Below are 26158 nucleotides of genomic sequence, written 5' to 3'. Positions count from 1 at the left end.
TTTTTCCTTTTATTTCAAGCTGTTTTATGAGCACAGTTGAGCAATTTATCTCCCATCTACGGATCTGCCTATTAAGCTAGCTCAATCCACTGCTTGAATGCTAAAACTAGTTGGGAATTACAAATATGAAACCAAAAAAGGTTAAACCAACTTAACAAATATATATAATTTTTAAATAACCAAACGCCGATATTAATTTTGTTGCGTAGTACAAGCTTCGTCACTATGAGAGCGGGAATATTGCGCCTAAAAGTATGCACAACAAAATTACTGGCCCATTTCACTGCACTAAAGGTAAAACAAGTTAATTTTTGAAAGTTGATTAAACTGTAGATGAATTGGATTTTGACTGCTTGACTTTGTGCTTCGTTGCTTTGATTTCTGCCTTCTAATTCGAATGAAAAAAAGGTTTGATATTTCACTCAAAAATAAAACAAGAGAACTAGAAAAATGCACTTATAGATTTAGTAAATGTTATAACAGCGTTTTATTGGCAACTTTTTCTTAGTTTTAGCATCGTTCGTAGTTAATCTTAACTTATTGATTAGGAGGGTGAGTTATATTTCATAAGTTTTTGTTTGACAATTGTTAAAGCTTCGTTTCGTTTTTACCACTTGGCTCATCGTTAATCTCTTCTCTAATACCGCAAAGTCGTTAGGGTCATTAAAACTATTAGCAAACTCGAGGTCAGTCTTAGACTGTCAGCAGAGCTACCAAAAGACTCATCTTGTTGACGAGACTCTCGTTTTTCGGCCTTCTCACAGATATCACCACAATTGGCATGTTCGCAAATGTCACAGATATTTGACTTGGGCGCTCTATAAAATTGCCGGGCACGACGAGCTAGAGTTGGAAAAAAGTTAGATTAGTTTGAAGCTTATGGATAATTGATATAACATAAACTTACCATTATCATAGTAGTCATACATTATCACAGCCACGGGACGATTTTTGGTTACCTTAATCGTTTTATAGGCATGCAATGTGGGACAAACTTCTCGCCTATCAAGATAATCAAAATAGATTATCACCTTGGTGTCTCGATTGACAGTCTCCACCTTCTTGATGCGTTCGCTCGATTCGAGTGTTGGTAAAGTATCTGTATCGACAACAAATCCACTGGGCAATTGGACTTCCATGACGGCCATATTGGATCTTTGCTCCTGTTCACCTGCCACAGTAACAAAACTGGCACAGGCCGACAAATGCAAATAGTCGGCATGGGAATTGCGATTCACAGTGGGATCTAGAACAAACCGTGGCCAGGCACTGGTAACATTTGTATTATATTTATAGCTGACCTGAGCCAAGGCCATGCCACGTCCTGTGGCTGAAATACTCAAGTTTTTCAATGTATTCGGTAGCTGAAAACAGGAATAAGAATTAGCGGCTCAGTATTTTAATGTTATCAACCTACCTCAACTCTTTGCAGTGCCATTGAATTCTCGGCATTCACATTCAGGATAGTCTCTGCACCCTCGCCATAATGGAAACCTAATTGCACATTATTCGCCTGGCTTGAGAAACGTTCGGCAAATACCATGATCGCCTGTAGGCCAACAACAGTGTCTTGGGACGAAACGAAACCTCCCAAGGCACTACGCTGATCCATCAGCCAATTGAGAACGGGTAAGGCATCACTAACAAGATTATTTTCTAACAATACCAAGGCTGCATATGCAGAGATCTCAATGTTAACACTTCTGGTGCGATTATACCACGGTGATTGTTGTTCACCCGATGGGGCTGTCTTGTTCCACCATTTGCGACCATCTAAGAAAAAAATGAATGAGTTATATGTACGTCATTCCGAACGAAAGGACATCTTCAGCTTACCCTGATTGATGGCCATTGAGTCAAGACGTTGTAGAAAGGCCGCTTTGGCATTATGATTGGCCTTAGAAAGGACATATGTTCCCAAGGCCATGGCATGCAAGTTGCTGGAGGCATCGAGCCCACGTGTAATGAAATCCAAGGCCTTGTTGATATTATTGCGGTACTCTGGGTAGACATCCTATTTGGAAATATTCGAAATAACATTACGGAGAAAATTTATGTATTTTATTATTAGCTTACCACACTCTCCATCATGGCGAGAGTAACAAATGCAGTCAGACTAATGCCATCATCACCAAATTGCTCAAAGACATCTCCATGTTCTTCGTAACCTCCATTTGCTGACTGTACACTGACCAAGTACATTAAGGCCGATTGCAGGACATGTTCATCCACTTGTATATACGGGGTTGCTTGACGCAAAGATCTAGCCACGTAAGCAGTTAGCCAAGTGGAGCTCTTCTTTGACGATAAACCGAACGCACTAAATGCTCCATTCTCATGGCGGTAGTAAAGCAATCGCTGATAGCCTAAGGCTAAGTTGCTCAGAGCTTTGCGCTCTATTTCTGGAGTAAGTTGACGTAGCCGCTGCCAATGAAAAATAATGAAAGAATCAATAAAAGCATCCAGCAAGTGTGGGTTTTTGTAACTTACCCCCAAATAACGAAGCACCATAAGATTGGGTACAAATTTTACCATAGTCTGCTCTCCACAACCTGTTGGCAATTGTATCAAATTGTCAAGATTACCCACAACACTTCCCATCAAATCACCCACAGCAGATACTTCAATGCTGGTGGACTCTGGTATAGCATTTCTTGGCACTTGAATTGTAACATTTTGCCTACGTTGCGCATTTGAATTAAGCTCAAAAAGGAAACCTCTAGTGATAGCCTCTACGGCTCCCGAATGCTCAACTATAAGAGTTCCCTCGACAGTATCGCCAGCTAGTGAAGTGGAGGCTACCGCCTTCACTGGAATGGCTCCAACTCGCTTCGGTGTCACAATGAAAGATATAGAACGAGCTGATTTGCCAGGAACTTGAATAGAACGACGGCTATAAAGCTCCACCTCTGTGAAGGCAATAAACAATTAAATCCAAATTCAATATAAAAAAGAGCTCTTAACTTGGCTTACTTGGCTTGTTTGTAGATTTTGTGTCCAATTGGGGGAAATCAAAGTCTTGAGCTGTATTGTAGAAGGTTACCTCCACATTTAAGTCACTTTCTCTATTATTATGCACCACGAATGGAATGGCTATGAGCTCATCTATAAGCGAAAACTTATTGTTGAACTGATTTCTATTTACTGATCTCAAACAGACTAACCTTTACGTATGGAGTAGGGCAGATCGGTGGCTATATAGAATTCTTTGTACGTCTCCATTATGCCTTTTGGTTGATTAAGACCCAAGCCATTTACCGGATCCAAAGCAAAGGCAGAGATTACCCATGAAGTCATGTCGCTGGGAATGCGTCTGTGTATAGAGTTTCGGCCGTCACTGCTGGCCGAGAGATTAAGGAAGAGCCAAGTATCCGCTGGATTATGCATGACATGTACACGAGGATTATGCCAATATGGTTTTGGGGTATAGGAGAAGGCATAACGCCCCTTGCCTGGTGGCAAAGTGTTCACTTCTATCTTATGGGCTGGTCCTATGTCAGTTTTGCGAACAGTTGTCAACTTATCTTCTTCAGGGCCAGTCGATATGTCTCGACCTATTGCTGGGGTACTCTCAGCCTCTGCAAAGGCAATGTGTTGTATTATTAAGGAAGCAGAAATCGTTATGTATGTAACAAGTTACCTTTTTCTACAAAATAGTCTGTATTGGACATGGTAATGACGCCAGATTCCTTGCCAGGGGAACCCACTGGAGTATTGACATCACTTAACTCATATGACAGCAAAGCATCCATTAAGCGGTCATGGCTAAGGTCGTTGCCTTAAAATAATAATTTTATATTCAGGGAGTACAAGTAAAAAGAAAATTTTTAACTTACTGCTACCCAAGTTGACTGCATTTTGATCGACTATCATGAGACCGACATACGAGTAGGGTTTCGTACTTATTCCTATATCAATATCCTGTCCAGGCGGTGCTCTAAGAGGTGCCTCGATTTGCACAGCATTCAGAAGATTCTCCTCAAATTGTATAATTTGCTCATCATAAACGAATTCGCCATTAATCACCATATAGACTAACAATTTAGCACGTGGCATCATGGCAAATGAGGCAAGAAATTTGATTGTATGGAACGTATTATCGGGAACCTGTGAAAATCATCGTATTTACTTTAAGAAGCTTTATTTCTAGCAAGAAAATTACTTACATCAACCGTACGTGAAAGTAAGATATCGCCTCTGCCCACCAATTGATACATGAAATACTTCATGGGCTCATTAGAACGCACTGCCACAGAGATTTCTTGATTCACCATGGGTCTGGAAAACATTCTTCATTGTAATGTATATTCCATTTTCAATAAAAATTTAATTTCAACTCACTTGTCGTTTAGGACCTTAGCAGTGATGTAGTTTTTGCTATGCAAATGCTTTCGCGGCACTTTGCCCACATCGCTTATCACACCCAAATAGTCCACAATTATGGAATGGAATTCATCACGATCGCCGACTGGCACAGTGAATTTCATTTTGATCTCGCCACGTGAGTCTATGCTGTAGATCGTACGATTATACATTTCACTGCTGCCATAGACATTGGTCAAATATGCCGTGATCTCTGGTGGGAAATCCCTTAAAGGATTGCCATCGTTCCTGGCGATGCGGGCCTTTAAAAGTGATTTGAAATTTACTGAATTCAAATAGCTTTTTCTACGTGGAATACTTACAGTAGCCTCAAAAGGAACACCTGGTATATAATAGCTAGGCAATTTAACAGTCTCTACGCGATAGTGATTCAAATGCAGTGTCAATACAGTTGAGAAATTTTGGACTGATCCTGTGGATTTCTCTTCGACTAAAGCATCCAATAGATATTGACGTTCATAGTCTTGCTTTAGATGTAGCTCCTGTTCGATATCAAACTCAAAGTACGCTCGACCATCAATGGGCACCACTTTGCGTGTAATGAGATCATTGACGAACGGTTGTAATGAACCAAAGAAAGTGGGATAAATCGATAGGGTCGCCTCACCCACAATGGGTTGGCCATAGGCATAGCTTCAAAGAGAAGAAAAACTTTGCTTTAGTTATGAAAATAATTTCATTCAATTTAACACTCACTAGGCCTTGATAGTTGCTGCAATTTTTCCATCCTTATAAATGGCATTCCTTGGTGTCTCAATATCAACCACGAATTTAGGTAATATGTGATCCAAAATCTCAAATGTCTGTGTATGCATCTGATCGCCCACTCCCAAGATAATGGACCAAGCGCCAAAGCGTGGATAGTCTGACAGGCGCAGCTCATTCGAATAGATTGCATTGGTTAGACGTATATCCGTATAACTTCTAATAAGATTGTTGCCCGAATCTTTGATCTCCAAATGAACCCGTCCATAGGCACGGGCGGGCTTTAAATTGGAGTCCAGCAGCAGCACCCTGTATTGAACCAGATCACCGGGCTTATAGATACTTTTATCTGTTTGTATTAGAACTGTGTGCTCTTTGGGCTCGAAATGCAATTGAGTTTCATTGGTAAAGACAACTCCGCCGCTCAGACCCTCAGCTGTCAGACGATAACGATCTCTTTTCAGTGCTGGAATCTACACAAGTGATATTAGGATACCGTCAACCTACAGGATGTGGGGGAGGATGCTTGATAACTTACTTCAAAATGCAACAATTGTGTGGAATAGGGACGCAGCTCAACAGTTTTAAAATCCGTATAGCTGCTGCCCAATATGCCCACTTTCATGTGAGTTGGTTCCGGTGATTTGTGTAGGCTGACAGCCACATGATACTGAGAGTTGGGGCGTAAAGTGTTTGGAGCTATTATACTATAAAGTCTAAAAAGATGATGGAGTAACAAAAACCAAAAAAAGTATTGTAAGTACAAAATCACATTTTGCTTTTCTTTTTTTTTTTTTTGCTATTTATTCACGCGCTTAACGGAAGACAATGCCACTCGTCGGGTTTGGGAGGGTAACAAACTTTGCTTCGCATCTCTTTGATTGCGGGTCGCAGAGGGGTCAACCGCGGAAATGATGTGCGGGGGCCATAACAATTTCTGTGGTTTATCTTTGCCTTTGCATCATTTTGTGAATCTGTAGCATTATGTCTACCAATTGCAGCTTTGAATCAGTGCAGACTTTGGCTTTGTTTCTTCATTTTCATTTCCATTTCAATGGTGAAGACAATTCCAGTAAATGTTAGGTAAGTGAAAATTGTACATATTGCACTTAATCTCACTTTATAGATAACTGTGCGAAAAATATCTATCCCTAAAGGGGAACCATCGAATAAATATCTGATTGTAAAACATCTTCCCAAAATGAAATGATATTATAACTCTTTAAAAACATAATTAAATTGTTCAAAGTTTAAACTGTATCAACTAAAATCAACTACATTTTAATGAGTCTTAAATATTTAGCTAAATATAAACAAAGGAACCTCTCTAAAATATATCAAAGTAATAAAAGTCCTTCATCCAATAAATTTGGGTAAACCAAGTGAACTGTTTGCCTTTTTTAAACTTTCTCTGACATTTTTGAATATGAAATAATTTCAATTTATTTTTATCTCTGGGGAATATGTATTAATTTTGTGTAAGACTTTTTTATTGTATATTTTTACGTATACGTAATTCACATTATTCCAGTTTGTTATAATTTCAACGTTTTTAGTTATCTTCTTTTTTTAATGTAGCAAGTAATGAACAAGTTTTAAAAATTTCAATTACAATTCTAATATTTTAAAAGTTTTAGGACTTGTTTACTAAGTCTACTGACTAATTCATGTTGTACACATACATACATATATTTTTGTGTTTGTTTGTTTTTGACATCTAATAAATATTATAATTGGAATTATCTTTAACAAATCTTCTTCTTTACATCTTCAGCACCTTTTACATCTTTATAATCTCTCTATATAAACATTATTTTGTCATTTAAGAGAGTATACGTAATTCGCGCAAAGTTTGTTTTGTTTATTTACTGTGAGTTGTTTATTTTGTGTTTTTTACTTTTTGTTATTTTTTTCTTTGTTTTACTTTGTTGCTTTCATAGTAAGTTAAGTTTGGCCATTTTTTTGTAGTTTAGGTAAGAGACTGGGGCTATTCATTTAGGTAGTACAAGAAGCACTCGTAGTTAGATCGCAAAAATTTATGGACTGTCTCCTAACTGTGCCGGTTTGTCTGGACGGGTCTGGACAGCCCTGGTGTGGTAGTTGGTGTTGACTGGTCTATCTCAACAGTCCCACTAACTGTCCGATTGTCGTAATTCACAGTTGGCCCGCAGCTTGTTCTAATTCCAATTGACGATCGTACTTAGTGTGGCAGTTGTGTCTGTTTGGCCACCGCCTAACCTGTTCCCACATTTTCTTTTGTGTTGTTTATGTCACGATTTGTATTTAGCCTAAAATGAAAACAGGTTCCCCGGTTAAAGCTATATTTTCGTTTTTTTTTTTCCTTTCTGTTTTTGCGTTCCACATGATTTGGAGCCAAGCATTGCATTAAAGACATATAATGGGCATAAAGGTAAGCCGATATGATTTTATTGAAATTTTGTTATAATCGCAGAAGCCTTGTGTAAGCTATGCCATATATGGGTAAGATATTGAACCTGGTATGTGGAAGTAAGTGAAACACCTACATTTAAACACTCACAAGTACCTCAATTTGAATTAGGGTGGTTCTTTGTTCATTAAGAATATTAATAAAGAATAATAATAAAGAATAATAATAAATAAGAAATAGCTTCTTGAATTTAACTCATATTAATGGTAAAGGAAATGTTTTTGTCTCAGTTTTATCAGCGGTAGTTTTTGCTGGCAAATGTGAATAAGATATGATAGAAAATAACTATAAATGAATAATTATTACCCCACATGATTTGACCATGGATTATCATAGTTTTGTACGAATTTCTAATAATATAATTGTGATACGAAATGATCTTTAGAATAACTGCAATAGATACCATAAAGAAACTTTTCTTGAAAAATATTTGAATTTAGGATCGATTATATAGTAAACCCTTTTCAATTGAATCGGTTTTCAATTTAAGCATACATTTGGAATGCTATTTTCTTTCCCTGTAGGTTCTATACCCAGACTGATTGGATTGTAGTTGGTGGTATTCTTTCAAAGTATTTTAACAGCTTCTATACCTCGTATGACTAACTGCAAGTATGTGACATCCAAATGTAGGTACATTGTTTTCAGTACATTCTTAAATCAGAATTCGCTACTCTCGTTCAACTGGTCAACAATTTGACAGGCATTTCAAGGTGAGCCAACGGAAATAAATAAGTAAACAGATTGCGTTTATGTGTCAGCTTACTAAAAAGCATCATCAGGGTAATTCATGAATCACATTTTAAAAACTTATATATGAATACTTCTTATGGACATCTTGTTACCTTGCATCACTTTATATATATATATATATGTACATAGTATATATCTGTGTAGAGATGCGTAGGTAGCCTCTGGCATCAGATTTGAATCAAAAAGAAATAAAATAACCAACGCAACATCTACAAGTTATTTAATTCATTTTATGACTGTCTCTTTGCTCTTGTCGCTGTCTTTTAACCTGTTTTTTGGTTTTGTCTCTATGCTTTGTTGTTGTTTTTTGTCAATCTGAGATAATTTCTTGATTACATGTTGTTAATTATATATAGAAGTTATTCGTTATTATTCATCCAACAGGGGGCATTATCTTTTCTTTTTTCTTGTTGTCTTTTTGTTTTTTCACTGGTCGCGTTTCTTGTCTAAGTCTTTTGTTTTCTAACATTTCTTTCGTCTTATTTGAGTGGCATGATGTCATTCCATTTTTCATCATTTGTCCCATGTGGGAGGTTGTAGCGTATATAAGTAGACACTGTTATACTAACCCCTGAGCAGCAACATTATGAGTTGGCACTGCCAAAAGTAAACAACTTATCACTACAAATAACATTACACTATAGCTTTGTAAGCACATTTTGATGTTTCCAAACGATTTGATACTTTTCGCTATCACATATTTCAGACACAGATTCAACTTTTTTAATTTTTTCCTTTTTTTTTTTGGGATATATATTATATTTTTGGGTTTCGATCACCCAGTAGCTACAGCAGCAGCAGCAGCACCCGGTTATTGCTTAAGACACAGCGCGCGGAATTTTGCTCACGTTTTTGTTGCCAGTTTTGTTTTGTTATTTTTTGGCCCGCTTTTTGTGTTTTTTTTTTTACTTTTCACTTTCAGTTTCTTAGCGCGTCCACCTGTTGTCCGTTCGTAAGTTCGCTTGCAACTGATTTTTTGGGTAAGCTTTAAACCTGGCTTTTGCAATATAGCCACTTAAGAAGACTGGATTGGGGTAATCGTGGGGATGAAGGTGAAGTCAAGTTTGCTTGGAGCTTTCAGTTTGTCCAAAAGCTTTTCATGGGTGGTTAAAAAATTGGCTAAGACAGGCATAAGATGATAATAAATGTTTAAGTAAGCAAAAATTGTTGAAAAAAAATATATAAATTAAATGCATTTAGGTTTTTTTTATGACATGACTTAATCAAAAAAGGTTTTTACATATAAAAAAAATGTTTGAAAAACTATTGTTAAGTGTTCATTAAAATCGACTTACAGAGGTGTTTCATTAATAAAAATTTGATAGTGAATTACATTACAAATCTGTTTACGAAGAAGCAAAGGTGTTGGATATGAGCGGCAATAAAATTAGGGAACACTCTCTGAACAATATCAGTTTTTACTTTATTGTGGAATAAAATTATAAATAGCTGAATATGATAATAAATAGAAAAAAATAGTTATATCGGCAAAAGAATAAGACGTGTTTCTCTTAATTACATAAGTTTACAAAATTTGACTTTTTTGTAATGTATAAAATGTAATGACATTAAAATATAATGATATTTTTACACTTAATCAGTACAAAATCCCATATTATATATGAAAATCTTTTTATCCCAACTTAAACATCTATGTAATTAAAAACATGTATTGCTGGGTCGAAAAATAATAATTTCTGCATATAAGAACAACTTCTTGATCATAAACTTTGTTGTTCTTTTAAATTTCAATTTGTTTTTTAACATTTGGCATTATAATGGGCATGATCATGTTTTTGTTGTCATACACTGCGTATACATTATTCTTGCCTAACAACTATTTAAAATGAGTTTTAAAATAATGATCAATACTACTTAAGATTAAATACCTTAGGGACATAAAAGATTTTAAGGTAAATACCATATACGATAAAAAAGCAAGTTAAAAAGTCGGAGAGCTATATCTTAAATCCATCTGCACGTTCCATCCTTACAGCTGAAACTCGATTCTAAGGAAACGTTATGATATAGTAGTGAATAGCCTTGATTCCGACAAACGGAAAGACGCTGATGCTGATCAAGATTCTATCTGCTTCAAATGATCACAAATACTTTCTAAAATATACCAAATTAAAAATTTTAAACAGCTTCTTGTTTCTTCTTTCTTCCCTTTTGGATGCCCTCCACACCAAATTTCTACTCCTTCAAATCACAATATTTAAACGAACTTTAACACTTTTCATTTATTTGGTAATTTTTGCAAAAAAACAGGTTAATGATCTTTAGAGCAAATATACATTGTATATTAATTTTATATTTTAGCAACACTTTGTATTAAGATTTAAAATGAATAAAAAAATGTATGGCTTTAAGGTGTTAAGTATAAGAGAAGCTTGACTAGTCATTCGTTATCTCTTAAAACAAGTATGAGACAAATAGATAGATAGACGGGGACACAGATAGAGAGAGAGGGAATGAGAAAAACATGCTCAAACAAACTAGTTTGTTTTAAATTTGTTTGTGTATCATCAATGACGTCTCTATCGGTTCGTGTGATCTATCAGAGAGGGGACTTGATTGCAATTAGTTAGCCACAGCAGGGAACTTCCCAGAATTTAAGGTTTTGTAAATAAACAAACTAAAACAGGCAGTGGGAGAGAAAGAGAGAGAGAGAGAGAGAAACCGACCGCTCTCGCATCTATATATAGAAACTATATACCTACCGCAAACGTACTTAAACTGAGCTTGAAATCAATGCGAGCTCATTGTGGCTCGTCGCTTCGAGGCATTCGGTTCATTTTGGATTTGCATTTAAATATACATAGTTTTGATTATATTAAAGTGTGTGTATAGTGGTTCCCCATTTGGAAATTGTTAAAATTTAAAAATAAAAAATTCGCGACAATGTCGCGTCTTTTGATCGGTTTGTGCTTCTTGCAATTGGCTTTACTCATCAATGCTTCTGGGTAAGTTGAAACCTTGACCTCTCTTATAAATGACAGTAGCTTAGAAGAAAAAATAAAACTATAAATAGAAAAAGGATCCAAAAGGGTGAGGGGTTACAAGTTTGTTCATATGAAAACTTGGAGCAACTAAAGCTAAAGCCTGATTTCATATGTTTTGTATTGTTCGTTTAGTAATAAATTTTTTAAATTGTACGTCCGCATCCATTTTTATGAAATATTTGTATATACATATGTCGATATGTAGATTGTATAGCCAAATAGTGTAAAGACCAGGAAGGGCAAAAATTCAGTTATCGTTGAAAACAATGAATTCATCTGTTTTTATGGGTCTTCCCCATTGAGTTCACTAAAAACAATTAATTAATATTATTTTGGTTGTTTTTTTTGTATTCTTTTATGATGATTGAGCAGAGCCATAAAAAAAAAGCTTTCACAAATAATGTAAAGTACCTTGCGGTATTTCTTTTTTTCTGTTAGCTTCAGCTTCAGCTTAATAAATTTACATGAAAATTTAATTAAATATACAAACGATTGACAAATCGAAATCAAAAAGGTTTGCTAGAACTTTTCAAACTAATGGATTTATTTGATTATTATTTTACAGCCTTTATACAGTAATAGCTCCAGGTACCATTCGATCGACGTTTAAGTACAATGTAGCCGTGTCTATTCATAAAGCCGATGGACCGAGCAAAATTAAAGTTGGCATTACCGGACCCTCTTATAATGAGACAAAAGATTTGGAATTGTTCCCCATGACCACAAAAAATGTTGAATTTGATGTACCGAAATTGTCGAGCGGTGATTATAATCTCACTGCCGAGGGCGTTGAGGGTGTTATCTTTAAGAATACCACCAAACTGAATTTTGAAAATAATAAGCCATCGGTCTACATACAGACTGATAAGGCAACATATAAGCCGGCAGACTTAGTGCAATTCCGAGTATTGTTTTTAGATGAACAGACGCGACCTGCTGCGATTGATAAGCCAATTCAGATTGTGATCAATGATGGCGCTCAGAATCGTATCAAACAGTGGTTAAATGTCAAGCTAATCAAGGGCGTGTATACCGGTGAGTTGCAGTTGTCCGATCAGCCAGTATTGGGCAAATGGCAAATCGAGGTCAGTGTTGAGGATCAAGACTTGAAGCAAAGTAAATCGTTCGATGTGGATAAGTATGTTTTACCCAAGTTTGAGGTTAGTGTGGAATCACCTAAAGATGTTGCCGTAGCTGATGGTTCGGTCAAGGCCACAGTTAGAGCCAAGTATACGTATGGTAAGCCTGTGAAAGGCAAAGCTCTGGTTACATTTGAACCCTCTGGCTTCTATGGATCAATTGGAGATATACGGCAGGAGAAAACCATTGATGTGGATGGCAAGGGACATGTCGAATTCAATATCGGAGGTACTCAATTCAGAAGCCATTATATTCCTCCAATGAAAATTTTCGCCATTGTAACGGAAGAGCTGACAGGCAATAAGCAAAATGCTTCAACCAATGTAAACCTTCATAGTCAACGTTACAATCTAGAAGCAGTCGATAAGCCACCAAATTATCATCCAGGTAAAAAACTCACCTACAAAGTGGTTGTAAAGAATCTCGATGGTTCTCCTTTGCAAAATGCACAGAAGAAGGTAAAACTAACGCTTGGATCTTCGCGGTATTATTATCCATGGAGAGGTGCCCCAGAACAGCCTGCCAACAATGATGATATAAATCTAGAAGCTCCGGTAAATGAACATGGCATAGCCACATTTGAATTCAATGTCCCCGAAAATGAAACTCGCTACTTACAAGTAGAGGCTAAATATGATGATTCTACCTCTAATTTGGGTAGTCTGCACAAATTCCAGCCTGCTGTCGAAAGTAATGACCCCTTAAAGATTGTTTTGAAGACGCAACCGTAAGTCAAAAAAGATTGGGAAGCGAAAGGAAAATTGTTATAAATTTTATTTCCTCTGCTATTACAGCCTGAAATTGGGCAAAAGCGTATCATTTGAAGTCAAGTCAAATGCTGAGATACCCTATTTTGCCTACACCATTGTAGCACGTGGCAATATTGTGGAAAGTGATTATGTTGATGTTCCAGAAGGTCGTAAGACTCATACAGTTAAATTTACACCAACATTCGCCATGGTGCCAAAAGCCACAATTTTCGTCTATTACATTTTCGATAATGAGTTGCGTTTTGAGGAAGAAACCATCAATTTTGACAAAGATTTCGAAAACTCGGTAAGTAATACCCATCAATTGCCAAAATTCACAGAATAGATTAATTCATATTTTTTGAACTAGATTGATATCTCTGCACCTGTCGATGCTAAGCCCAGTGAAGAAATTAAATTGAAGGTAAAAACCGATGCAGACTCATTTGTTGGACTTTTGGGCGTAGACCAGAGTGTTCTCCTGCTTAAATCTGGCAACGATCTCGATCGTGAGACTATCTTCTCGGACCTTAATAAATATCAAACTTCAACACCCTCACAAAGGGGATACGGACGTTACCCAGGGCAAACCTCTGGTCTAGTTACCTTAACCAATGCAAATTACCCCTATAATACAGGTAAGACTATCATTTATATATAAATGTGTTAATTTTAGGATAAGCTTTTCAAACGCGAAGCTTATCATTTAAGCACCTATGGTTTTTAATCCAATCGACTATGACTTGGAATCATTATATGAGAACCTTCAAATAGTGGGCGATCAACCATTTGGAATCACTTCAATGAAAATTAACTCGAAAGTGATACGCAAATATTTTCCAGAAAATTGGATATATACCGATATTGAGAAGTATGAATATTCAAAATATTAAGAAATTAGCCCTATTCCCTTGCGGGGTTTGCGCAAACTATAAGCTAAATGGTTTAGAAATCTATTTCTATATTTTCCTCTAATGATCCCAATGTAGATATCAGATTCCCACTTTTACCCAGACCCATCTCCTGGGTAAGCAGGCCCATTTTTGCGCTAGCTGCTGTCGCCCCGACTGGCTTATCTCCCAATCTCGCTACTGCAGCCCCACAAATCCGTAAAGAATTTCCTGAAAACTGGATCTTTTATAACGCGGAAAAGTATGCATTAGCTAAAATTTACAAATTCTATCTACACGAATTTGTTTGGTTTAGGTCTTAATTGCTACCCACTCTAATTATGTAAATAGTTTAAAATGTATATGTATGTGTATGTGTCTTACTTACTGTTAGCTTAAAGTGCAAATCTAAGTCTTTGTAGGGAGTTAATCGATTCATCAAAAACTATTTTTTTTGTCGTATTTCATTTAATGCAGAAGAGGATTATTCTTTAGTACTGCATTTTGCAACCGGACCACTAATATTTGATAGATTACCGCAAGAGGAGATTATATCGAATCGCTTTCAGGAAGATCTTCAAATTCGTCAGAAAATTCAAGTTCGTAAGGAATTTCCTGAAAACTGGATCTTCTATAATGCGATAAAGTATGAATCGGAAAAAATTTACAAAATTAGCTCACTTTCTTTCTTCTTCTCATTCTTTCCATCTTTTTAAGTAGAATACCTTTACCAATTGAATCCACTTCCAAAGTGTTATAAATCGCAGATCTAAGTCTTAATGTTTGGAAATTGTTTCTAAATTTACTTTAAATATGGTTCTAACCAATGCAGATGAAATTATATATTTTGCACTGGAATACAATGATGTACCCAGACCAGTTTTGTTTGGCATTGGATCATCGATTGAAAAGACTGAAACCATATTGGGTCCTGTGAGCCCGTCAGATCTCCAAATTCGTCAAGAATTTCCCGAAAACTGGATCTTTTATAATGCTGAAAAGTATGAATCTGTTAATCTAAACACTTGATTTCATTTTAATTGGCTTGTGGTTCTTCTTTTCTTTAATCTACTATTCTTCATCTATTCTGAATGTTCTTGCAATTTCTTAATTTGGTATCCAAGGCTTTAGATAATATGATTTTACAATAAATTTTAGTCCTGTTTTTTTTCTGAAATTAATGCTTATGAATGTGTTCTAAAACAGCTGAGGATTTTTGGCATTATTTTCGGTATAACCAATATCCTATGCCCATATATGCTAGTCGAGGTATTGGTGTCTCGGGATTATACATTACGGGAGGTATACATTACGGATCTGCTTTCTCAGGCTCAGCTTCTTCCCGCTTAGGTCCACGACCACAAGCACATATACGAAAGGAATTCCCTGAAAATTGGATATTTGATAATACCGAAAAGTATATACAAACTGCATGCATTAGTTATATACCTATGTCATTCTTATGCTTTGTTTTAGTTATTCGATTGACATTGTTAGATTTTCATTCAGGGAAATTCATATCATTATCTCAATCCTTACATAAACTTCAATAATTAAAAGATGCATCATACGTCATAATTCATTTTAGAAAAACAGGCATGATGAACTAAGTAAGAAAATTTCTCAAATAATTTTTAGACGAAGAGTTTTTTGAATATTATACATTGATGACTGAAACTTATCTAAGTACACCGGCGTTCTTAGATTTAGCACACGATGGTGCAGATGAAGTAGATATGCTAGTTGAGATAGTTGCAATAAGGAAAACTTTTGCTGATGTTTGGATATGGCAATCCTTGAATGATGGGAGGTGCGTTATATAAAATCTAGAGTATGCATGATTCAAAAAGATTTTACTAAAAACTACTAATGATACAAACCCTTCCCTTTACATATAAACTTTGAATTGTTCCAACATCAGTTGCACAAATATGAACAAAAGAAATTATGCCAAGTTAAAAAATGAAAAGGATTAGGTTTATATAATTTTTGTTTATTGTATTTTAACATCATATTAGAGTTCTTATTTTGTATAAAAATTATACCTTGCAAGATCAAACGGCTTATTGGGATGGGATTGTAACGACAACTGCTCTTCCATTGGTGTACACAAGTAATCTTCCCTCGATGCGAAAAACAGTAACGCTGAAAATTCGTCGGAATTTTCCTGAAATTTGGTTTTGTTTCAAAAGTCTCAAGTAAATTTAGTATTCAGTTACTTGCTTAACCATGTCTAACAATTGGCACATATGAATGTATGCATACCCATCTCATATTGTCCAACTTTGTCATTAAAGGTAGCATTTCGATTTTGCTTGTTTTAAACTGAAAGAAGAAGTTTAATATTAGTGGGGATCGTTGTGATCATTATATTAAAGGGGATTGTTAATCCAAACTAAAATTGTTCAAATCTATAGTTGTCTCGAAGACTGACCGGCAAGGCGAGCTATATATTAAACGGGATTTAACATGGGGAACTTCAAGTTTTAAATTGTATTCTTATTTAATTCTTGTTTACTATCTAACCAAGACGTATTATTATTAAGATAATTTCTTAGTTGTGTTCCCTGGTATGGTGCAACTGAGGTCAGATGTAGCATACTTAAGGCCAATTCATCTTAAAACTCATTGGACCTACCCAACTTCGGCTCCACAAAATATACGGAAAGAGTTTCCCGAAACTTGGATATATTCCAATACTGAAAAGTATGCGTAATAGATTTTATTATTTGTGTGGGAATCTAATGTTCGTCTATTGTGATGCACACATTACATATTTTTTGCAATTTTTATTAATTATAATAACATATAGTGTCCGGGTCGTAGTGTTGAACAGTAACCTTCGAGGCGTTGTCAAATATTATACATAAATTTTAATAAATTTTTCCAAATATTAAAGATCGAAGTTTGCTGCCGCCATGGGTTTATTACCCTAAACCTCTAGCACCTTCAATTTTTAGCAGAGAGTTTATCACATCAACTCCAAGAATCATAAGTGGACAGCCTACAACCAATGCTCCTAGTTCACCACCGTCCCAAATTCGTAAAGAATTTCCCGAAACTTGGATATTTTTCAATAGCCCCAAGTAATTGTCCACTTCATATATTAACGATTATGTATCTAACAATATCCACTCGAAGCTTATTACATTAGTAAATAATATACGGCAGTAATAATAGTTGAAAAAAATCCTATAAAACTATCAATATCAAGTTTGAAACAATTTTTTTTTTTAAATCATTATTATTTTGTTCACTCAAAGTGAGATTGTGAAATTGAATTTTAGGTCTAGAAATGGTTGATGATGATATTGCTTATTCAGTATTATTGGATAAGAATGTTGAAGAATATGATACAGAGGATGCAGAAGAAGTAGGAATCGCAAATTCAGATGATCCAGAAGTGGTAGAAATGCCACAAAAATCGATAATAATACGTAAAAATTTTGCGGATATCTGGATATGGGAATCCTTAAATAAAGGGAGGTGCGTTAACGAATATCTAGATTCTAGAATATGCATGACTCAATAAATTTCTAATAAATATAAACTTTAGCTTATTAATTACGTATATAATTAAGAAGGAGACAGTTAATCTTAATTTAACCATTAATGATTTAGGTTTCCCCGTTTACTATGATGCTATGGAATTTTTGGACGAAATTTCATACATGTCATCTCCAGACTATGATGATTCTAATGATTCAATGATTCCCAAAGCTTTTGATGAAAGTTTAGTAACACGATCAGACATGATAGTACCAAGTGGTATTTTGACAATGGCTCGCGAACCAACACCGCCACAAATACGTAAACAATTTCCCGAAACTTGGATACGTTTTAATATTGAAAAGTATGAGAAATAGGTTCCTTTTGTTTGTCGAGATTTCGTGGTTGTCTTCAAAAGTTTGCATGCCTCTTTAATGCACATTGTTCATGCCATCAATAATCAAATTGAATATTTTCGTTTCTTATAATTTCTTATGTCTATATGTGTAGCAAGGCGTTTACTCCGTAGAAAATATCATAGGCGGTTTCGGGGTGGAAATAGAAGTCATATGGGACCCAACGTTGATCATTTGACATCGATGTCAAAGCCCATTAGTGTCACTCCACCACAAATTAGACAAGAATTTCCTGAAACTTGGATACATTCCAGTTTAGACAAGTATGAAAAATACGTATCCTTTTTTTTTCGTTTGAGATTTTGTTCTTTGCTTGTGCTTTTCATTCGGAATTGTTCATACCATAAAAACCTAATATTATGATATAAAGTTCTGTTACCCTGAACTGATGTCCAGAGGTTTTATGTCCGTCAAGAACTCTCTCAAACTTAACTTCATTGGCTATTTTTTTTAAATATTTACTTCGTTTCTTATTTTCGTCAAAGTTAATAATAATAAGAAGCCGGAAACCGCGGGTATTATACCCATCATGAAAATCAGTGGAAATAGTCAAAATAAAAACAACAGCAAGAAAATTTATAGGACCACAACAGAAATACCCCAGATCTTTGATGAGGCAAATACAAACGAGACAAATATTGGCTTACGCCAAGACTTCATTGAGACTTGGATATTTGAAAATACAGAAAAGTAACTAACATTTTCCTAAAAACTAAAACACAATATTTTCCACACTAATTTAGCAAATAAAATTTTATTTTCATTTAACCCATTGTGCTTTTGTCCTTGTTGCTTTGTGTGTGTGTTGCATATGTAATAAATGTTTTATAATCAATTAAAGAAGACTCTAATGGATTTTTATATTTGCATTAACAAATAAAGCGTGGATGCAAGTGGATTTGCTAACTTGACCAAAAAGATACCAGATACCATTACCTCTTGGGTGATTACTGGCTTCTCTCTGAATCCAACAACGGGCTTAGCCTTGACTGAGAGTCCTACCAAAATTCGGGTATTCCAGCCCTTCTTTGTGACAACCAATTTGCCCTATTCTGTTAAGCGAGGTAAGTTATTAGAGTGAAGATGAGTTTAGAACTTAATATTTTAAATTCTGTGCAATTCTTAGGTGAAGTTATTGCTGTTCCTGTGATTATTTTCAATTACTTGGACAAGAATCTGGAGGCTGAGGTTGTTATGGACAATTCGGACCGGGAGTTCGACTTTACCGAGGCCACCAATGAAGTAGAGGAGAAATCAATCGACGAAGTTCGTCGGGTGAAACGTGTGACCATACCGGCGAATAGTGGTCAAAGTGTTTCATTCATGATACGGCCAAAGAATGTGGGAACAACCACTTTAAAGATAACAGCAACGTCGCCATTGGCTGGCGATACTATACATCAGAAACTAAAAGTGGAACCCGAAGGTGTGACCCAGTATGAGAATCGAGCTGTTTTTATTAACCTTCCTGAGCAGTCTGAGATGAGCGAAGAGCTAGATGTCGATGTACCCAACGAAGCTGTTCGAGATTCCGAGTTCATTGAATTCTCTGTGGTCGGAGATCTATTGGGGCCAACCCTACAGAATTTGGATAATTTGGTCCGCATGCCATACGGTTGTGGTGAACAGAATATGGTAAATTTTGTGCCAAATATTTTGGTATTGAAATACCTGGAAGTGACCAATCGCAAAATGCCAGCGATTGAGAAGAAGGCTAAGAAATTCTTAGAAATCGGCTATCAACGCGAATTGTCATATAAACACGATGACGGCTCTTATAGTGCCTTTGGCAAATCAGATCCAGCGGGCAGTACCTGGCTAACAGCCTATGTGATGCGCTCCTTCCATCAGGCAGGCAAATATACTGATGTGGATCCAAAAGTCATAGTGGCTGGCCTCGATTTTCTGGTGTCTAAGCAAAAGGAAAATGGCGAATTTCCTGAATTGGGTAAATTATTTGATAATGCCAATCATAATGCTTTGGGACTAACATCGTTTGTCTTGCTGGCCTTCTTTGAGAATGATGTAAGTGACTGGAAATAGAGCCTCAATTATGGATATTTTATAATGATTTTTAATGTTTATTTAGGAACTGATGGACACATACAAGCAAGCCATTGACAAGGGTGTTCAATATGTGGCCGAAGAGGTGGACAAAACTGATAATCAATATTCCTTAGCCATTTCATTGGTGGCCTTACAGCTGGCCAAACATCCTAAGTCTGAAAAAGTTATTACGAAACTTGAAACTATGGCCAAACAGGAGGATGGCCGTAAGTGGTGGTCGAAAGCCAAGGAAGATTCATCAACCTCTAATGATCGCCGTTTCCATTGGCATCCGCGTAGCAATGATGTGGAAATTACCTCATATATACTCTTGGGTCTGCTCGAGAAATATCCCGCTGAGGCTTCATTGCCCATAATTAAATGGCTGATATCTCAGCGGAATAGTAACGGCGGTTTCTCCTCCACCCAGGATACAGTTATTGGCTTGCAGGCTCTTACCAAGTTTGCCTATAAGACTGGCTCTGGCAGTGGCACCATTGACATTGATTTTACTCCCTCCAATGGCACACAGGACACGATTAAAGTCAATCCTGAAAACTCCCTAGTTTTGCAGACTCATGTGCTTCCAAAGTCAACGCGTAAAGTGGACTTTACAGCCAAGGGCAAGGGTTCGGCTATGGTGCAACTTTCGTATCGCTACAATCTGGCCGAAAAGGATAAGAAGCCTAGTTTTAAAGTCACTCCCAGTGTAAAGGATACTGTCAAGCAGAAATTGTTAGTCGAGGTATGTGCTGAGTATATCCCACTAGAGGAGAGTGATCAAAAGAAGGACTCAAACATGGTGGTAATTGAAATAGCGCTCCCCTCTGGATATGTCAGTGATTCTGATAAATTTGATCAAATTAAAGCTGTCGACCGAGTGAAACGCATTGAAACCAAAAACTCTGACTCAACGATCATAGCCTATTTCGATAGCCTTACGCCCGGAGATGTTAAGTGCATTCCCGTGGAGGCTAACAAGGCTCATGCAGTGGCTAAACAGAAGCCGGCATCTGTTTCCATATATGATTACTACGATACTGAACGTCGTGCAACCGAATACTATGAAGTAAAGAACTCTCTCTGCGACATCTGTGAGGCAGATGATTGCGGAGCCGGTTGCAAGAAGCCTTAAAGGCCAACAGATTTTATTTTCAAATAAATCATATACATAAATATGCAAACTTATATATATATAGTTTATTTATTGGACTGGGCATCGATTAGTCTAGAAGGATTTAAAGTTATTAATGATTAAGAGAATTTCAAAATGAACTTACTCCTGAACATTTGCTATGCAAAATTTGGCCACAATTTTCTCCTTTGCCATAAGTTTGTGAAAAGACCTCATTGCCAGGGGGCTCACCATAAGATGCACTTCGGTAACTGTCGTATGCCATAGGTTATACTACAGGGAATGAGAAAGAATTATAAAAACTAAGTATTCTATACAATCCTTTAAATACTATATTTTTACTTACATGGTTTGGTTGTTCCAGTAACTTCAATACAACTTGGCGTTGTCGGATATTTTGAATATTAATTATATAAACCGCATAATTATCATACCGTACTCGATGCTGCTCCTTAACGGGAAGTGATAATGAGGCCTTTATGGCTAGAATTAGCATGAATGCAACTAGGAATTTCATTCTTTCATTGAATACTAGTGACTTGAAACTGACTTTAAGTTAAGAAAATAAATCTTTATAAAGCTGTCTACCAGCTGTGGTTTTAGAACATTGCATTATACATACACTTATACATAGCATACAATAAATAACAAATTGAGGTCAATAAATATGGCACACACTGGGACAGACGCGAATACTATACATATATATGTACATATGTATCTATGTATGTGTATACAGTGAACACATTATATGGTTAATATCTTTATAGTGCCCAGTAAAAGATTATGGGAATTGGTATATACGTTTATAGCAAGAAGGTTAGTAAGTATAGAATTAATTCGACCTGAATTAGTTGGTTTTACCATTTGAAAGCGGACACATGAAACTGTGCGAATATCTATTTTCGTTTAGTTTGATCCTTGCTATAGCTTCGGCTTCTATCAAGGTCAGATATGATGATCATGCGGTCTATCGTGTTAGATTTGAAAATCAGCAACAGAGGCAAGTTTTACAACAAATTTTGGGTAAAGAAGAACAGAAGGTAACATATTTTCACACAATTGAAAAATACATATCAATTTTGATTAAATTGTATCTTTCTTAGTACGATATTTGGTATGAAGGACGCAATGAAATGCATGTGATGGTCAATCCTCTTGAAGCCAGCACCTTCCGGAGTTTAGCTTATATGGCAGGACTAGAAGTAGAAGTCTTTATTCCAAATGTGCAAAAGTAAGCTAATCATTAAATTTGAACTTTTCATATAAGATGTATGAACTTTCCTAGATTAATCGATGATGAGCAACCCCTCGAAGAGCGATACAATTCGGACTTTAATTGGAAGCGCTATCACAATCTTGAAGAAATCTATGCCTGGCTAGACAAGATACTTATAGATTATGCCAATGTCACTGAAGGATTGGTTATTGGACAATCGTATGAGGGTCGTGATATACGAGCCGTTAAAATATCCCACAATACAGGAAAACCTGCTATTTTTATAGAATCCACGATACATGCCAGAGAGTGGATCACAGTGGCAACAGCTACTTGGTTTATCAATGAGCTTTTGACTTCCGACAATTCCCAAGTGAGGGAATTGGCTGAGAATTATGATTGGTATATCGTTCCAGTGCTAAACGTCGATGGTTTCGTTTATACGCATACAAATGTAAGATTGGGGATATCTCTTCACAGGTATATAGAATGAATTACAGTTTATTGTTCTCTATTTTAAGAACCGATTGTGGCGAAAGACCCGACAACCTAATGCCAACTCAGAATGCATCGGTACCGATGGCAATCGAAATTTTGATGCCCATTGGATGGAAAATGGTGGGGCCTCTGATGATCCGTGTGAGGATCGGTTTGGTGGATCTGCGCCCTTCTCTGAACCAGAAACAAAAGCCCTTTCCGAATTTGTTGCTAACATCAAGGATGATTTGCGCATATATTTGGCTTTCCACTCGTACAGTCAGTTCCTGTTGTATCCTTATGGGCACACAGAGGAAGTTAGTCCACCCAACAAGGAAGATCTAGAGGCTATAGGCGATGTTTTCACTTCGGCCATTAAAAATTTAGTCTATGGCACTGAGTATAAACATGGAACCACACCCAGCTTGCTGTGTAAGTTACCCTAATTAAAATGAATTAAAAAAAATGATTATGATAATAATATATTTATTTTTCAGATATTGCTTCTGGTTCATCAGTAGATTGGGCGTACAGCGAAATGGATATTAAATTAGCTTACACTATTGAATTCCGCGATACCGGACGTCATGGACAAGTCTTGCCAGCTGCATATATTATTCCTAATTCTGAGGAGCTATTGGCTGGTCTTATTGCTCTTATTGATAAGGCTAAAGACTTGTACTACATTTAGACAGGAAGAAAATTTTTTATGATATTAACGTAATAAAGCTTTGAAATCCATTGATCACTTAATCTTATTATGTTTCAAACTTCGTTTCTATTATTTTTTACTATTACTATACTATTCTTAAAATTCAGGTTAATATAATCTTTGTTGGCAAAAATGTAAATATACTTGAAAAAGAAACTCCAACACTGTACATACTAAACAAATCCGTCTGAATCGACGCTATCTTCTCCTAGACCGTAGCTACAGAGCTTTCGCATGTAGGCTTGTATATACTGCACAGTTTGTATATCTCGGATTCAGCCGGATCAGACCACTATATCATATAGCTCCATACAAACGGCAAAGTCACGAACAGTAACTTTTATTAATACCTTTTTTATTTTCTAAGCTATTGTCGAAATTTCATATTGGCGGGATAACTATACTTTCGTCAAATTTGATCGAGATGGGATGACTATATAATATTGTTCCCATAGGAACGATGGGTGGAAAATACTGACTTCGATCAATAACTTCGTTATTTGCTATGCTAAGATTGTCGGTCGTTCTTTGGCAAAGAGGAACGAAAGCTTGCAAAGTTAACGCATCTGGTTTTCTATAATTTCTTTTATGGCATTTCTAAGATGACACTTTCAAATGAAAGATTAAAGTTTTATCTGAACATCTTACTTTATGATGATGTTCAACGCTCAATGCTGAGAGTATTCTAAAATATGACTATTTTCGTGTAGTAAACTCTTCAAATCTTATCCACTTTTGGTCATTTCGGATATCAATACTCCCCATGAGAACGATAAAAAAAATATATCTTTGAAAAAATACCAACCTACTATCTGTGTACGTGAACCTAAACCTAAAATAGTACATACTATTATACAATAAACAACCAATAAATACGGAATACAGTGGATCACAAGTAAATAATATACATAATTAATACAGTGGGCACATTTTATGGTTAATATCTTTATAATGCCCACTAAAAGAGTATCGAAATTAGTATATAAATACATTTTCAGCAAGATGGTTGGGAAGTATAAACATTTTTCGACCTGAATTAGTTGGTTTTACCATTTGAAAGCGGACACATGAAACTGTGCGAATATCTATTTTCGTTTAGTTTGATCCTTGCTATAGCTTCGGCTTCTATCAAGGTCAGATATGATGATCATGCGGTCTATCGTGTTAGATTTGAAAATCAGCAACAGAGGCAAGTTTTACAACAAATTTTGGGTAAAGAAGAACAGAAGGTAACATATTTTCACACAATTGAAAAATACATATCAATTTTGATTAAATTGTATCTTTCTTAGTACGATATTTGGTATGAAGGACGCAATGAAATGCATGTGATGGTCAATCCTCTTGAAGCCAGCACCTTCCGGAGTTTAGCTTATATGGCAGGACTAGAAGTAGAAGTCTTTATTCCAAATGTGCAAAAGTAAGCTAATCATTAAATTTGAACTTTTCATATAAGATGTATGAACTTTCCTAGATTAATCGATGATGAGCAACCCCTCGAAGAGCGATACAATTCGGACTTTAATTGGAAGCGCTATCACAATCTTGAAGAAATCTATGCCTGGCTAGACAAGATACTTATAGATTATGCCAATGTCACTGAAGGATTGGTTATTGGACAATCGTATGAGGGTCGTGATATACGAGCCGTTAAAATATCCCACAATACAGGAAAACCTGCTATTTTTATAGAATCCACGATACATGCCAGAGAGTGGATCACAGTGGCAACAGCTACTTGGTTTATCAATGAGCTTTTGACTTCCGACAATTCCCAAGTGAGGGAATTGGCTGAGAATTATGATTGGTATATCGTTCCAGTGCTAAACGTCGATGGTTTCGTTTATACGCATACAAATGTAAGATTGGGGATATCTCTTCACAGGTATATAGAATGAATTACAGTTTATTGTTCTCTATTTTAAGAACCGATTGTGGCGAAAGACCCGACAACCTAATGCCAACTCAGAATGCATCGGTACCGATGGCAATCGAAATTTTGATGCCCATTGGATGGAAAATGGTGGGGCCTCTGATGATCCGTGTGAGGATCGGTTTGGTGGATCTGCGCCCTTCTCTGAACCAGAAACAAAAGCCCTTTCCGAATTTGTTGCTAACATCAAGGATGATTTGCGCATATATTTGGCTTTCCACTCGTACAGTCAGTTCCTGTTGTATCCTTATGGACACTCTGAAGAAGAAATTCCACCAAATAAAGAAGACCTTGAGGCTATAGGCGATGTTTTCACTTCGGCCATTAAAAATCTGCCCTATGGCACTGAGTATACACATGGAACCACAGCCAATTTGTTATGTAAGCTGAATTGAAATAAAAGAAAACAGTTATTTTTACACCTATTTTTTAGATATTGCCTCTGGTTCATCGATAGACTGGGCGTACAGTAAACTGGATATTCCATTAGCCTTTCTTATTGAGTTCCGAGATACAGGTAGGTATGGACAAGTCTTACCACCTGCCTATATCATACCCAATGCTGAGGAGATACTAGCTGGCCTTATTGCTCTTGTTGATAAGGCTAAAGACTTAAGCTACATTTAAACAAGAAAAAATTGTGGTAAAATATTTAAA

At 36.2% G+C, this 26158-nt stretch overlaps 4 protein-coding genes across 15 annotated transcripts; 3 read left to right on the top strand and 1 right to left on the bottom strand.

Annotated features, from left to right (window-relative positions):
• Positions 1-463: 463 nt before the first annotated feature.
• Tep3 (Thioester-containing protein 3) lies at positions 464-9247 on the bottom strand. Of its 2 annotated transcripts, none has more exons than XM_068287486.1 (16): positions 8860-9247; positions 5627-5804; positions 5080-5561; positions 4686-5016; positions 4342-4625; positions 4167-4278; positions 3837-4107; positions 3641-3778; positions 3165-3578; positions 2974-3105; positions 2491-2909; positions 2077-2424; positions 1837-2014; positions 1418-1773; positions 908-1364; positions 464-843 (listed from the first exon to the last, which is right to left on the bottom strand). In XM_068287486.1, the coding sequence occupies exons 1-16, from the start codon at positions 8946-8948 to the stop codon at positions 638-640; spliced, it is 4395 nt and encodes a 1464-aa protein (XP_068143587.1). In that variant the 5' UTR covers positions 8949-9247; the 3' UTR covers positions 464-637. The 2 variants fall into 2 exon arrangements, with proteins under 2 accessions (XP_068143587.1, XP_068143588.1); XM_068287487.1 differs by lacking the exon at positions 8860-9247 and adding an exon at positions 6412-6546.
• A 1830-nt stretch (positions 9248-11077) lies between these two features.
• Tep2 (Thioester-containing protein 2) lies at positions 11078-21213 on the top strand. 11 transcript variants are annotated; one of them, XM_068287452.1, is made up of 8 exons: positions 11085-11256; positions 11861-13162; positions 13230-13491; positions 13555-13822; positions 18465-18669; positions 18862-19043; positions 19106-20004; positions 20069-21213. In XM_068287452.1, exons 1-8 carry the CDS (start codon positions 11195-11197, stop codon positions 21158-21160), a joined length of 4272 nt encoding a protein of 1423 aa, XP_068143553.1. In that variant the 5' UTR covers positions 11085-11194; the 3' UTR covers positions 21161-21213. The 11 variants fall into 11 exon arrangements, with proteins under 11 accessions (XP_068143563.1, XP_068143553.1, XP_068143552.1 ...); XM_068287451.1 differs by lacking the exon at positions 18465-18669 and adding an exon at positions 17696-17927; XM_068287453.1 differs by lacking the exon at positions 18465-18669 and adding an exon at positions 17362-17560.
• Positions 21214-22028: 815 nt separating this feature from the next.
• Positions 22029-23599, top strand: LOC137575107 (zinc carboxypeptidase-like). Its single transcript, XM_068287516.1, has 5 exons — positions 22029-22203; positions 22267-22394; positions 22449-22833; positions 22901-23288; positions 23354-23599. Exons 1-5 carry the CDS (start codon positions 22042-22044, stop codon positions 23545-23547), a joined length of 1257 nt encoding a protein of 418 aa, XP_068143617.1. The 5' UTR covers positions 22029-22041; the 3' UTR covers positions 23548-23599.
• A 1022-nt stretch (positions 23600-24621) lies between these two features.
• Positions 24622-26158, top strand: LOC137575113 (zinc carboxypeptidase-like). The gene is made up of 5 exons (XM_068287521.1): positions 24622-24797; positions 24861-24988; positions 25043-25427; positions 25495-25882; positions 25935-26158. The coding sequence occupies exons 1-5, from the start codon at positions 24636-24638 to the stop codon at positions 26126-26128; spliced, it is 1257 nt and encodes a 418-aa protein (XP_068143622.1). The 5' UTR covers positions 24622-24635; the 3' UTR covers positions 26129-26158.

This window comes from Drosophila tropicalis, unplaced genomic scaffold (assembly GCF_018151085.1).
Source record: "Drosophila tropicalis isolate 14030-0801.00 unplaced genomic scaffold, ASM1815108v1 contig_562, whole genome shotgun sequence".
NCBI lineage: Eukaryota > Metazoa > Arthropoda > Insecta > Diptera > Drosophilidae > Drosophila > Drosophila tropicalis.
This window is presented reverse-complemented; position numbering and strand designations above follow the sequence as displayed.